At 34.7% G+C, this 13,835-nt stretch overlaps 1 protein-coding gene across 2 annotated transcripts in view; it reads left to right on the top strand.

Annotated features, from left to right (window-relative positions):
- Positions 1-5,847: 5,847 nt before the first annotated feature.
- Positions 5,848-13,835, top strand: part of LOC148623915 (bromodomain adjacent to zinc finger domain protein 1A-like) — a 45,606-nt gene continuing 37,618 nt past the window's right edge. For both annotated transcript variants that reach the window (XM_088566228.1, XM_088566229.1), the window contains exons 1-2: positions 5,848-6,410; positions 13,266-13,541. In XM_088566228.1, the coding sequence (XP_088422354.1) occupies positions 6,298-6,410; positions 13,266-13,541 (389 nt within the window). In that variant the 5' untranslated portion in view covers positions 5,848-6,297. The remainder of the gene's footprint in view (positions 6,411-13,265; positions 13,542-13,835) is intronic.

Below are 13,835 nucleotides of genomic sequence, written 5' to 3'. Positions count from 1 at the left end.
AATTTGTCTGGTTCTAAAGAATGTAATTTTTAACATTACTTGATAAAATCATGACCTATGATGTTTTAAGTATTGAGTTTTTGTTGTTTACAAAATGTATAGTAGATCGATACAAAGATCTATATTGCACAACAACTGCAATATATATAGCCGGTTCTAACGTATTCTTGAACAATATGATATGCCTAGCGCATATAACATATTTTTAATAACCAACAAAAAAAATTAAAACAAATGTATCAGTGTTTCAATTAATCACATTTGGTACAGTGTTGCGAGCACGCCTTGGCGTCTATTCGTCAGTGAACCATAATTATAAGACACTGATTGGAACAAAGTTTCCAGAAATTCAGAACAGTTTTGACAATACCAGAACTAAATTTAAAAGCTTTATTAAAATGTTGGTAGACTATACATTCTACTTCTTTACCTCACAATATAATATAGAATTACGTGTGTACCCCCTCCCCCCCTCCCGATCACGCGGTGACTCTTATCATAGGGTGGTTGTCCAAAACAAGACAAGACAAGAATCGGAAATAAACGAAACGGAAGGACTTTGTACGATAACGCCCATATCTGTCCCCCTGCATTACTTGAAATTTGACATTTGATATGGGATTTTTTTATTGTCGTTTAGTATGTTAAATAGAGGATTTAACATGTCAAGCCACATTTATAAGTATATCATGTTCCAATGATTGAAAATATGATGTCCAAATTTGGGAAATCTGTGAATTTTTCAGCAAATATGTAAAAATTACTGGGTCTCTTTTTAGAACATTTTTTTTTCAATTTTTGAGTGTCTCCGCCAACTTTACCCGAAATCTGTAAATATTGTATTTTTTAGCTGACGAAATAATAGGGGACATGCAAAAGAAAGAATATTACAAAAGAAAACAAACTACATTTGTTTTGTATATCAAAAGAAACATCGAGGGCACTGTCCGTGTACGCTTGCGCTCAAATTGCACACAAACGCAAATCTTCCATAATGATGATTCTTGATTCTGGCCTCCATACAAAGCAGCACGAAGATAGAACAGAATGTAAGAAAGCTCGGCCTTAATTCTATAAAACGCCGCTGAAATCCTGGATCCGTTTCTGTAATACATCATTTCAAACTACATTAAAAGGGTCCGATATTTAAAATCTTAACAAATTTCATTACCTACCTACCTACACATCCTCTTCCCTACAAGAGGAGCATAAGGTCAACATTACATCTCTCCGCTCGGCACTATTCTTTGCCTTGGTTTCAGTCTCTCACTATGTCATCTAGAGATCTTTAAGCTATATTCTTCAACAGTCCTTCGCCAAGTTGTTTTAAGTCTGCCTACTGGTCTTTTCCCTCGTGGTATCCATCTTAAGGCTGCTTTTGCAATGCACGATCCTTTCATTCTAAAGACATGTTCAAGCCACCTGAATCTCCGCTGTGTTATTTCATCAATTATACATTTCGAGTCTGTTACTTTTAGCCATTTGGTGTTTGTGATGGTATTTGGTCAAAATATTTTGCAAATTTGTCGGGAGGCAGTTTTGGTGAAAACTCGACAGTGATCGCATGTCTGCCTTTGTAACTAACCATCCAGCATTCACTTCTATTCATTAGTACCGATTTTACATTGCTGTTATACAACTTGACTTTGGTTTTCTTGCTATTTTGTTTTGATTTCCAGATGAGCCTTATTTATAAAAAGCTGTTCTTGCCTTTTCAAGTCTGTTTTTATGTCTATTTGGGTTGGATCTTCTGTGCTATATATACAAGTTTATCTACTTGTTTTATTTCATTGCCATCAACTTTTATTTTTTTCAGATATTGTGTGAAACCTTATTTCTTCAGTTTTCTTGGTGTTAAGATGAAGTCCACTGCTACCACACTCTCCAACGAAGAGATTGTGGAAAACCATAAATCTGTGCTATCCTCTTTTGGTCTCTCTACCAAGGACGATGATTGTGATTTACCGTCTATGTACTGGATTCCTAAACTCCCTCCACAAGAATCCATACAAACAACGTTTCATAGCAGGATCTGCAAAATGTACCACCAAACCTCTTTCAAAATTTTTAACTTCTATACTCATAACTGTCAAAGAGGGTCTGCAGTCCTACCACAACACTTGTTACTCCCGTAGTGGTATTAATTCAATGTGGATCCTGAAAAATTCGAAAGATCTTTTGGAGACAATCAGTTCAAGAATATTATCTGTATATAATAGCATTAACACCTATGCTTTTTCAACACTGTATACTTCTATTCTCCATACTCAGTTAAAATCCCTACTTAAAAACATCGTTGTTTTTTTTTCCAAAAAAGATGGTACACCTAGATACAAATATATAGTTCTCGGTAGAGATTCCTCATACTTTGTAAGAAACAATGCCAAATCATCTTCCAAATATACAGAGGAAGTTGTTTACAAAATGCTGGAATTTTTAATCGACAACATATTTCTCCAGTGTGGTGGACGTGTTTTTCAACAAACGGTCGGCATTCCAATGGGAACAAATTGTGCTCCTTTACTTGCTGACATATTCCTTCACTCTTATGAGGCTGACTTTATAGCTGATCTGATCAGAAAGAAAGAATAACGTTTGGCTAGATCATTTAATCTCAGTTTCCGCTATATAGATGACGTATTATCTTTAAACAATCCTAATTTCGGGGATTTGATACATTGCATCTACCCCAAAGAACTTGAGATAAAGGGTACTACGGACACTGTGAAGTCAGCCTCATATCTTGACCTACACTTACAAATCGATGGTAAAGGAAAACTATTGACCAAACTTTACGACAAACGTGATGACTTTTCATTCAACATTGTCAACTTTCCTTTCATCTGTGGCAACGTCCCTTCAGCACCTGCGTATGGAGTGTTCATATCACAACTCATACGTTATGCCACAGCTTGCCGAAACTATGCAGACTTTTTGTATCGAGCAAGAACTCTAACAAATAGGCCTCTGGAACAGGGTTATGTTGCTACAAGATTGAAGTCATCACTACAGAAGTTTTATGGTCGTCATCATGAACTCGTGGATCGTTATGGTGTATCCATCTGCACCATGAAAACTGATTTGTTCAACGGGTCATAGTTTTCCTTCCCTCATTTGTCTACCCCGGACTTGACTTTTTATGAGCAACTCGGCAGGTGTTTCTAGAAAAGCAGAGGACGCTTACCCTACCGGTGCACCTGGTCCATGCTCCCAGTTTGTAGTGGAGTCCGAGTTGCTCATTTGCTTTTGTTACTTTATATGTATGATTATAGTTACTGTATGTTCTTTGTTGTGTGTGTCTGTTTTCCATGTCTGGTCTTTGTCCCTGGATTACATTCTTTTGATTACCGCTATAACCTTGGTTCCCTTGATTACTCTTCCAAATTGACCAGCACAGTTGGTGAGTCTTTGTGATTTTTCTTGCATGTGTGGTAATGCCAAGATGACAGTAAAGCGATATCATCATCAAAGTCAAGGGGGTCTTCTTCATTACCAAGCCAATGACAACCAGGAATAAGATGGGCGAGATAATACAACCCTGCCTGACTCCTGAGTTAACTTCAAACTGGTCTGTCTCCGTATTGTTTAGTAAGATTGAGCATTCAAATTGTGTATAGAAGCATTAAATCATGGTTACAATCCTTTCTAGCACACCATAGGATATTATGATTTTCCACAATGTGGCAGTACGGATACATCAAAGGCCACTCGTTTGGAATGTCACTTTACTCCATATATAGTATTGAAGAACTTATACATGATGTCTGGTGCCTGATGTTAGGTCGGCTTTTAAAAGTTTGGCTTGAATCCCATCTTTGTCTGCTGCTTTATCCGATCCCAAGGATTGTGAAAGTTCTTTAATCCGTGATACCAACTTTCGTGAATTAGGGTAAGAAACACAAGTTCGTGGCTTCCTGAATTTTAGGTTTTGAGGATTCCGTATACACATTAATGGGAACAAAAACTATGAAAATTGGTACCCAACGAACAATAGTACTCTCACTAATTAAATAACTGCTTTAGTTATATCTTTCTTTTTTTCTTTGGTAGATCAGTGCTTATATCGAGTTGGTACTGTTGTTGAATTCAAATACTGTATCTGGCTCTAGCCTATTCAAAACACTTTTGAAACGGTTAAACCATCTTGATGATTGCTCTTTCTCAGTTGTAATAACTTTGCCAGAAGAGACTTTAACACGTGGTATTTAGTTTACTTTTCCACTTAGTTATTTCGTTATTTCATAAACGATATTTAGGTCGCCTCTCAATGCTGCCTTCCCCGCTTCATCTGCACGAATATTGCACGGGCATATTCATTAAATTACGTTAATCATTCCTAGCTGATTTCTTTAATCCTTGTGTTATTGTTGTGTGTTTTCTGCTGTTTTTTCTAAGTCTATGGATTTTGTGTTCACGACTTTCTCTTGAAGCTTTGTTCTTTCGTCAATGAGGTTCCAATTGTTTTGAGACAACTACTGCTTTTCATTTTCAAATTTTTCGAATCCAATAGTTATTTCGGCAGTCTGATGGTAGGTGTGCTTGATATTCTCACAATGGTTTTCTAGAATTAATTGCCTCTTTTTCGTCCTGTTCAAGGTTTTCTAATGCTCCGAATCTGTTCTTCAATTCTATGCGGACTCTCTTAATGTTAGACGTTCAATGATGACGATCTTTCTATTTGATTAACTGTTACTTTAGGTTTAGTCTTATTTTGGTAATAACTGGATGGTGGTCGCTATTGACATCTGCCCCTATATATATGATCTAGTGTCTCATATAATGATCTTCTCCGTTTCCCATTTCTAATCATATTGCCAATTTGGTTCTTATCACGGTTGTTTGGTGAGTTCCATGTTATATTATGTACTTCTTTTTGTTAAAACAGGGTACCTCCGATGCCGATCATTTGTAAAACACATGTTTGCCAGTTTTTCACCATTTCATTCATTCTTCCAACTCATTCTTTCGCGTTGGCTGTTGTCGTTTCCAACTTTGGCGTTCCAGTAGAACATCGTACTGAGGTATTTCGTTAACCTGAGCTGGTAACGCATCATAGTAAGTATCTTTAACTTCGTCTTATTCGTCATTTATTGATGCATAACATTTGGATAAGCAGTTAACTGTCAAAACAGAAAACCTAGTTGCCCAGCAAGGTATTTTACATGTATCATTGAATAGATTCATTTACCATCAACTTTATCTTTATTGTTGAAACTAGTTCTTATATACCTACCTAAGGTGTATTTCAAAACTTCAGTGCATCTAAGTTTTAATATCTCTAGTGGACTACTTTTATTTGCACTTGTATTCCGAATACAGTTTTTATAGTGCCTACAGAAGGATTTCCAATAGCAAATATTTTGGATTAAAAACACATGGATCACAGGTTATAAGCCTCTGCCTGGTTTTTAGCTTCATTTCATAATTACCTTTTCGAGTGTTTTTTTGTTGTTTTATTTGTTTCTTTTTTTTAACAATTTGATTTAGAAAAGTTCTTACCAGGTACTTACAATTCTGTAACCGTAAGAGGATTAAGAAATCTACATGATGTGTCCAGCATACTGCAATCTGATGAATATATTGAGTGGCCCCTAAATTACATTATGGTGATTTTTTGTTTATTTATTGCAACTGCATGACCTATGGTAAAGTATTCGTATTCAGCAGAGTCCGTACCCTTCTCAATTATCGGTTTGCCAATTGCAATGACTGCTCCCTACTGTATGATTAAGTTGCTTCCCCTTTTTGGTTTTTCTTCAAGAAGATAGATAAGTTTGGATTAGAGAAATTTACATATTCCCGTCAATCAAGCGTAAACAACCAATAGAAATACCCGTTTCACTTCTCAAGACCGCCTTTATGCGTTCTGAACTCCCCGATTTCGCTCACATGCCACTCATTTTAGTGATCTACTGAGAAAATTGAAAACTTTAGGAAGATTTTTTTTGTCACAAAACGGAGAAAAGTTTCATTTCTCTCGGATTCAAACATTTTGAAATTGAAAAAAATGAGGTCAATGTAATTGGTAAAGTATTCTTGTCCCCCCTCTCTATCCGGCGCGAAGTTCACATCATAGCTTTTCACGCTACATTCTAATGACCTCGTTGTCGGTTGAGAGCGAAGACCTCCACTAAAGAATTCTTCTGAACTCTGGATTTATAATTTGAAAAGCAAATGAACAGAGTACTGCTTTGATTGATAGATTGTCATGACTTAGAAACATATTGACCACTGGAGTTAAAGTAACTGTCTGTACACTTTTCTTTGTGTTACGTTCCCTCCAAAAACCAAATCAAGATGCCGCTTCTTCGCAAACAGCCATTTCACCAACAGCCACCTCCGGCGGGTTTAAGATCTGACGATGAAGTTTTCCATTGCAAACTTACGAACGAAGTTTTCAAAGACTACGAGTAAGTGTCGGTCTTAGTCATTGCTCTTGAGGTCCATATAATATATGAAAATGTCATTTTACATTTGGTCGGCCATTTTGTTATTTGTTTCCCTACTTCAGTAGGAAAACAGTTATATTTTTTTTTTATAAAAGCTTATGTGCAATTTCATCATTATGGCACAATACAGCTTATTGTTACTTAACAGAGATCAAAGTTTAACATGTACATTGTATCTCACACTGCTTGATTCCAGTTGTCAAGCTTCTTTTTCAATATAAACCAACTCAATAACTGATTTTTATACTACAACTTCAAAAAATTTGCGGTCGAATATTGGTATGGTGCTGTCGTCTTTGTTGTCTTCGTCTGTAGACATTTGGTTTTCATGCTATGGCTTGAGTATTAGTTGGTTTATCTTTGTAAAATTTTATAACAAGGTCATAAACCACACAAGGAAGGTTGGTGTTAATTATTGGGCTTATTGTCACAACTTTTTTAAGAATTAGGGGCCCAAAACAAGCGTTTCATAGTATTCTGTACCACAATGGTCAGACGTGGATTGATTTTGGGGTTTTAGACTCTGAGTTTTTCAGAAATTAGGGGCCAGAAATATGCATTTTCATGATTTCCAGACAATAACTTGACTATTATTTATTTTTGGTCATATTTTTAAATTTGTTTTATAGGTTTACTTATGAAAAATGGTGCCAGCATTTTTCAATCTGATTTCAGATTCCTCTTTATGAGGGGTCAAAGGGGTCACACCCCCAAAAATTAACTTTTTTATTTTAAGTCCAATTTTGAAAATTATATTTCAGTTGGATTCCTTATGAATATCAGTGCCTGCAATTTTCAGTGAGATTTCTGATATTTTTAAGATTTCTAGTTATATGGGGTCAAATAAATTGACTGGTTATTTTTTTGGTCTGATTTTATAATTTCAGTTTTGAGCTTTTTGTGTCCAAACCAGTTGTGCCCATAATGTATTGTGTCCACTCTTCCCCAACTGTTCAGGGTTTGACCGCTGCGGTTGCATCATGCTATGTTCCGTGAAACTTATTACTCTTTTTAGAAATAGAAAATTAACACCCCCCCAAAAAAAAACTAGATATAAAAGGGGCTCATCTTGCCTATGAGGGGTAGTGTTACTCCCTTTTGATGTGTCCTGTCCTAATTTAAGCAGAAATGGCAAGGAAATGCTCTTGTGGACTCTTTGATCAACATGGAACTGCATACCTACCAACCTCTGTAAGGGCAATTGAGGGAGATCTCTAGCTTTCCGAATGAAAAAGCTGGTAATAACATTTGACAACATTTTGACTTATTTTGTTTGACCACAGGCAAATCCTATTGCAATGTCACCTCCAGGAAACATAGTTTTGCATAATTGTGTAAAGTGGTCAGCAATGGCAAATGGGACATATGTTAAGCGACAAAAATTGTGTATAGTCGTGGCACTAGTGATTTTACTTTTTAGTGCATTTTCATCCTCATATCTTGACCTACACTTAGAGATCAATGGTAAAGGAAGACTATTGACAAACGTGATGACTTTTCATTCAGAATTGTCAACTTTCCTTTTTTCTGTGGCAACATCCCTTCATAACCTGTGTATGGAGTATTCATATCACAACTGATACGTTATGCCGGAGCTTGCAGTAACTACGCAGACTTTTTGAATCATGCTCAACTTTTTACAATTAGGCTTCTGGAACAGGATTATATTGCTACAAGATTGAAGTCATCACTACAGAAGTTTTATGGTCATCATCATGAACTCGTGGGTCGTTATGGTGTATCCATCTGCACCATGAAAACTGATCTGTTCAACATTTCATAGTTTTCCTTTCCTCTTTTGTCTACCCTGGCGGGTGTTTCTAGAAAAGCAGAGGACACTTGCCCTACCAATGCACCTGGTCCATGCTATCAGTTTTTAGTGGAGTCCGAGTTGCTCATTTACTTTTGTTCCTTTAATGTATTATCTTTTGTTACTTTTTGTTCTTTGTTGTGTGTGTCTGTTTTCCATGTCTGGTCTTTGTCCCTGGATTACATTCTTTTGATTTCTGCTAGAATCTTGGTTCTCTTGATTACTATTTCATTGGGATTTGTCATGGTGATATATTCTTTGAACTTTTTCCAAATTCTCATGACCGGTGGATTTTGCATGTTTTCAAATCATGTCTTGCCCCTGCTTCAATAGATATATGTTAATTACAAAGGGTAAAAAAAGCATCATGAACCCTTCTGTCACTAGCCTTAAGCCATGGAACTTATTCTAATTTGGAGTATTAGCAAAGGTATTTTTTCTTAAGTTGCAAATTTTCACATATTTAAACTATTAATTGTACTGAAATTGTATAGCACGAAATCGTTTCCTGACAATTTCTCTAGTTTCCGGACTTTTATGAACAGAGACGCATGTAAAGTATCAAGTCTACCTTACATGGATGAAAAGACTTGAGGTTTTGAGATTTATTTTTGTACATCTTAACTTACTTCTTCTAAACATATATCACAACTGTAAAAGCATCTTCGCTACCCTAGGGTTACGGTCGTGCCCCTCCCTTCACGCAATGGGATGGGCAGGACCGTAAACCTTGCCTAACAAAGATGCTGTTAAATCTAGGAATCAGAATTAAACTACTCATAACTTGGAAACTTTTCATTGGTCTATATGATAGTAAAGGCTGATTTTATTTGAAGCTATCCGTTAACAAAAATCTTTGTAACGTTCTCTTTTTAACCGTCACAAACTAGATAACTTAAGCAATACCAGAGTTTCTCCCTTTGTTTAAACTGGAATGACATTATTTATATCAGATCAACGGGCGCTTAAGGAAAAACAGAAAAGGCATTAAAATTAATATCTTACCAATGAACTTGGTCCAAACCCCCAGTTGTTTTTTTTTTATCAAGCCTGGCTTGCTAATTAATTCTTTAAATTTACGTATGTTAATCTTATGACTATTTTTGTATTTTTGGTGCTTTGTCTTGACTATGAATATCTCGTTCTTCATTCCAATTTCCTGAAAACGAACATTGTTGAGCACTCGATTATTAAATAACAGAAAAAAATATGTCAGACTTTTTTTCTATCTGCTTAAAAAGCAATTGAAATATTTATCATGTCAAAACATAAGTTACTTCTGATAATATTCATGCTTTTCTGTTGTACCAACAGTTCGGAAACAGAACAGGTTGTCCGGAAAATGATTTCTTATTTTACAATTTTTGTATGATTAGTAGTTAAAAATATGTGAAAATTTGCAACTTCAAAAGCATTTTGTAAAGCTCATGTTGCAGATCGAATCTAGAACGTTTATTTTATTTGTGATTCAGTAAAGAATATTTAGATATACATTGTAGTATTCTACAGTGTCTTATTATCTCTTTATCATTGAAAATGCAACCAATTTTAGAGGCATTTTTGTTCTGTTATCATATTGTCAACTTTTGTCGGAAAAAAGTTCTTTTTCACATTTTTGAAATTCTGTACATGTGATCTTACATGTTATTTGTTTTCCGATACCTACAATGAACGATCTCACTTAAATCACTTATCAAAGTGTATTGGGGGTCCAGTGATCTTTGAACCCTCCTATAATTAATACAAAATAGCAAAAAAACTTTACCACTTTTCAGTTAGAAAAGAATGATATTCAAAAACTACATTGATTTATTTTCCGTTGATGTATGATATAGCCATATACCCTCTAGGCCCACTAAAGTTCGAAAATTCCTTAGCAGTCTGCAGCACTAAAGGGACATGCATTCATTTAGTTCGCAGAGAATGTTGATTCTTCAAATTTATTTGAAATAGAATTATCAATTGAGAATTATCAAAATTTATGAATTTATTATTATTAAAATATATAAAATATTTATGTATGTTTTGAACTGCAAAATGCTTTGCTTATTTACCTGAAATTTTGGCATTTTGATATCGTTTGTCTTTGGAACTGAGTTTGGGAAAAAGGGATGATATTGTTTTCATAAATGTAATGTTAACATTGTACGTACTTCCATTCCTCATTTGCTTTTTAAAGCTGCATTAGCTGTCATTTTCGTAATATTTTGTTTCTTTTGAAACATACCTTATCATTGAATTATTTCTACTAATTTGTACTTTTCTTGTACAGTTTCATTTGATATCCACAAATAAAATACAGTAAATACATGAAATGTGTGTCTATATATTTATTGTCTTGCAAGACAAAAAATCTACCTAGATAAGTTCGTATGCATGTGTCTCCTGGTGACCTTAATCCGCACATGTGCTGTAAGGTCGCTTCTTTAATAACAAAATCTGATTGCAAAGCAAAAGTGGTTATTCAACGCCAAGGAAGACCAACAGACTCAAGCTGTAAAAGAAAAAAGCTCGAATATAAGGCAAGGATCCTTTTGAAATTTACCTATTGTGATATAATGCGGCTCAAATATGGTCATCATTTATTTGAAAACTAATCAAGAAATAAATGAAATGAAATGAAAACAGTACACATGCTTACCTGTGTATTCGTTATTGTTATTTTTTTACCAAGGTTAAAGTATTTTTAACCCTGGTGAATGTCCTGTCTGCAATATTCGGAAATAATGGCGAAGAATTACTAGATCAGACCTATAGATCTTCTCTGATTAAAAGAATGTTTTCACAATATTATTGAGGTATTATCTACATTAATTGCTTCAATTGCATTACTACGAACTTATTTTTGTTGAATCAGCAAAATTCAGTAGAATCAAAACTGAACAAATTTGGCAGCTAATGCGGCTTTAAGTTACATGTTAAGACATTTAAGAAATCGTATTATTTTTTCAAATTAATTATTGGGGACACTTATTTCCCCACTTATTGTTGTTCTCATCATTCTACACCCCACTAATTTTTGCATGCATGTTGCCATAGTTTTCCGCTCTTGCTTCCACTTCACCACAGCTTGAGCTGTGCTCGCTATAAACATATATCCTTACACTATGGATTGAGTATGCAAGTCAGAATCTGAATACAATTGACTATGATTACATGACTTTGAATATAAATAGATCCTTAACTGTCAAGGTCAAGGTTACAAACAGAATCACTCTAAAATCTAGCATTCTACATGTATATCTGCAGAATCGCTAATTATCTCACTCCTAACATACATTATAATATACAGGCAAAAGGGCACACGTCATACGCTATTCATACGCCTCAAATAAAATAGACAACCCACCAAAAAAAAAATAGCTGAAAACCCAAAATGCACTCTACTTCAATACCTCAGTGGAATAAACTGTATTAAACTCTCTTATATGTTCGAAGTATAGAATTTCAGAAAGGGGTCAATATGGCAGTATGGTAGGGGGTTATTTTTAGATAACAGGAGTGATTAAACCAACAAATAAGTTAACCTCAGATTGGTATACACTTTAAGTTCCAATTTTAAGTGAGAGGTATAAAGTCTTTGCCATCTAAATTTCAGACAAGCCCCTACTGTTAATCTGAAAAGAATTTTATAGGATATACTGGCTTGTAAGCAAAATTTCTGCAAGCATGCCCCTATTTTTACCAGCATAGGCGGGTGGGAGGGTCCTGTTTTGGAAGATAAGGTGTATACCTAAAATAATTAAGAATATTAGTACATGAAGATATTTTTTATTTATTAATGCATTCTTCTGATTCAAATTGTCATTCATTTTGGTATTGCAGCTCCACTGTTTTTATCTGGATTATATCCCACCCAGGCTCATTGACATTGTTTTCCATTTTATTCGAAATTCTCCAGGTTTGCCAGCTGTTCCATTGTTTTCAGTCAGTCGGCTCATCTGATCTAAATGTACTGGGTGCCGTCAGCAGGGCCAGGGAAAAAAGATTGTGTCCCATTCTACACAGCTTGCAGTTTGCTCAAGTCATTTTTGCCAGAAATAAATTTTATTTTCATTCCTTTTGTTTCAGTCAAGGCCATTGCGCTTTAAATAACGGAAATTTGTCTGGTCACAGAACCCCCCAAAAAATCTGGAAATTCAGAGATCAACCATGGAAAAATGTGTGCCAAACATAAATTATACGTGCCAGTGGCGTGGTCTGGAATGAATAGTACATGAAAAATCAACCTGTGAAGAGGTTTTCCTATCACATAATATTGATATAATTTTTTTGATAAAAAGTGATTAAAATACTTATAATACATTTATCTTAAATTAAAAAAGAAAATAGAAAAAAAAAACACTTGAAACAATTTCTTTATTCAGGCCATATAGGCAATACACATGTAATTAAAAAAAATAGAGTACAAAACTACAATTTTGTGACTGTTCAGTGTTCAGGGAACTTTTCACCAGTCTGATAAATTAAAATAAGAGCATGGCATTATTGAAAACAATAGACTGCCATTGCATTTTTTGCATTGACCTTTAGTTATTTAACCTCAATTTATAATTGGCTGGTATCTTTAAAGCTTGCTTCTATGAGAAGAATAGTTTGACTAATTGGAACATTTCTTCCTAGTTTTTTTCAAAAGTAATTTTATTGTGTCTTTACTATCATGCCACTGGAAAAGAATCTGTAATCAACAGGAGAAATTCTTCCTATAGAAAAAACAATTTTTAAACTTATATAATGCCTGAAAATGTTTTCAAAATGCAAATTTGTATGTACAAATGCACATGTACATTTTTCTACATGTATGTACAGGTCAATGACATTTCCCTTGTATTTTATGTTCTTTTTGTTCTCATTTCTTGATTATCTTTCATTATTTTGTAGTATTACCTGATAACCATACTTAAAAGATATTAAGAGCATTGAGAAAAATAGGTTGTCAGATTGACATGTGACCTTGATGAAGGAAGTAATTTTTTTTTAGAGTTTTTAATCTTCTCTTGTTTCAGGGAATTCTTTGAGAGAATTATTCTATGTAACAGTTTAGTATGGTCATGTTCCATCACTGGCAAAGCAGGCCTTACTTATCAGGAGGCAGTAGAATCTGAAGAGAAAGCATTGAAAAATATTGCGTCTTTCCCAGCTGCCCTGCAAAAGCCACTTTTGTTCTTAGCAGAGAAAACGAAACGAAGCAGACTTGCAGACCTAAATGATGATGTTTTTATGTTTGCTAAAGATCGATATTTTATTGGTGAAATTGTTGATGCAGTTATTTCTGGAGAAAAGTAAGCTTTAACATGCAGTCTGTCTCTGAAACTTTTTCAGCCACTAGCCCTAATTCTCAATTTCAATAATTTCCTATTTGTATATTTCAAACTTTTCTTCTTGCCCTCATCAATTTTCACTAGTCTCAGGCAAAAGGATTATGGCTGAAGCAGACTAACATGTACACTATATTGAAATACTGCACTACATAATCAAATTTTAAGCTGAAGTTTAAATTTGTGAATTTTTTGCGATGAGTCCTAACTATCTGGTTCTATGTAAAATCAAAATAAGGATATGTCTTGAAAAACTGT

The sequence above is a fragment of the Perna viridis genome, chromosome 2 (assembly GCF_037379345.1).
Source record: "Perna viridis isolate PV_CMFRI_1.1 ecotype Kerala chromosome 2, ASM3737934v1, whole genome shotgun sequence".
Taxonomy (NCBI): Eukaryota; Metazoa; Mollusca; class Bivalvia; order Mytilida; family Mytilidae; genus Perna; species Perna viridis.
Note: the sequence above shows the minus strand (reverse complement) of the source record. Positions and strands in the feature narration are given on the sequence as shown.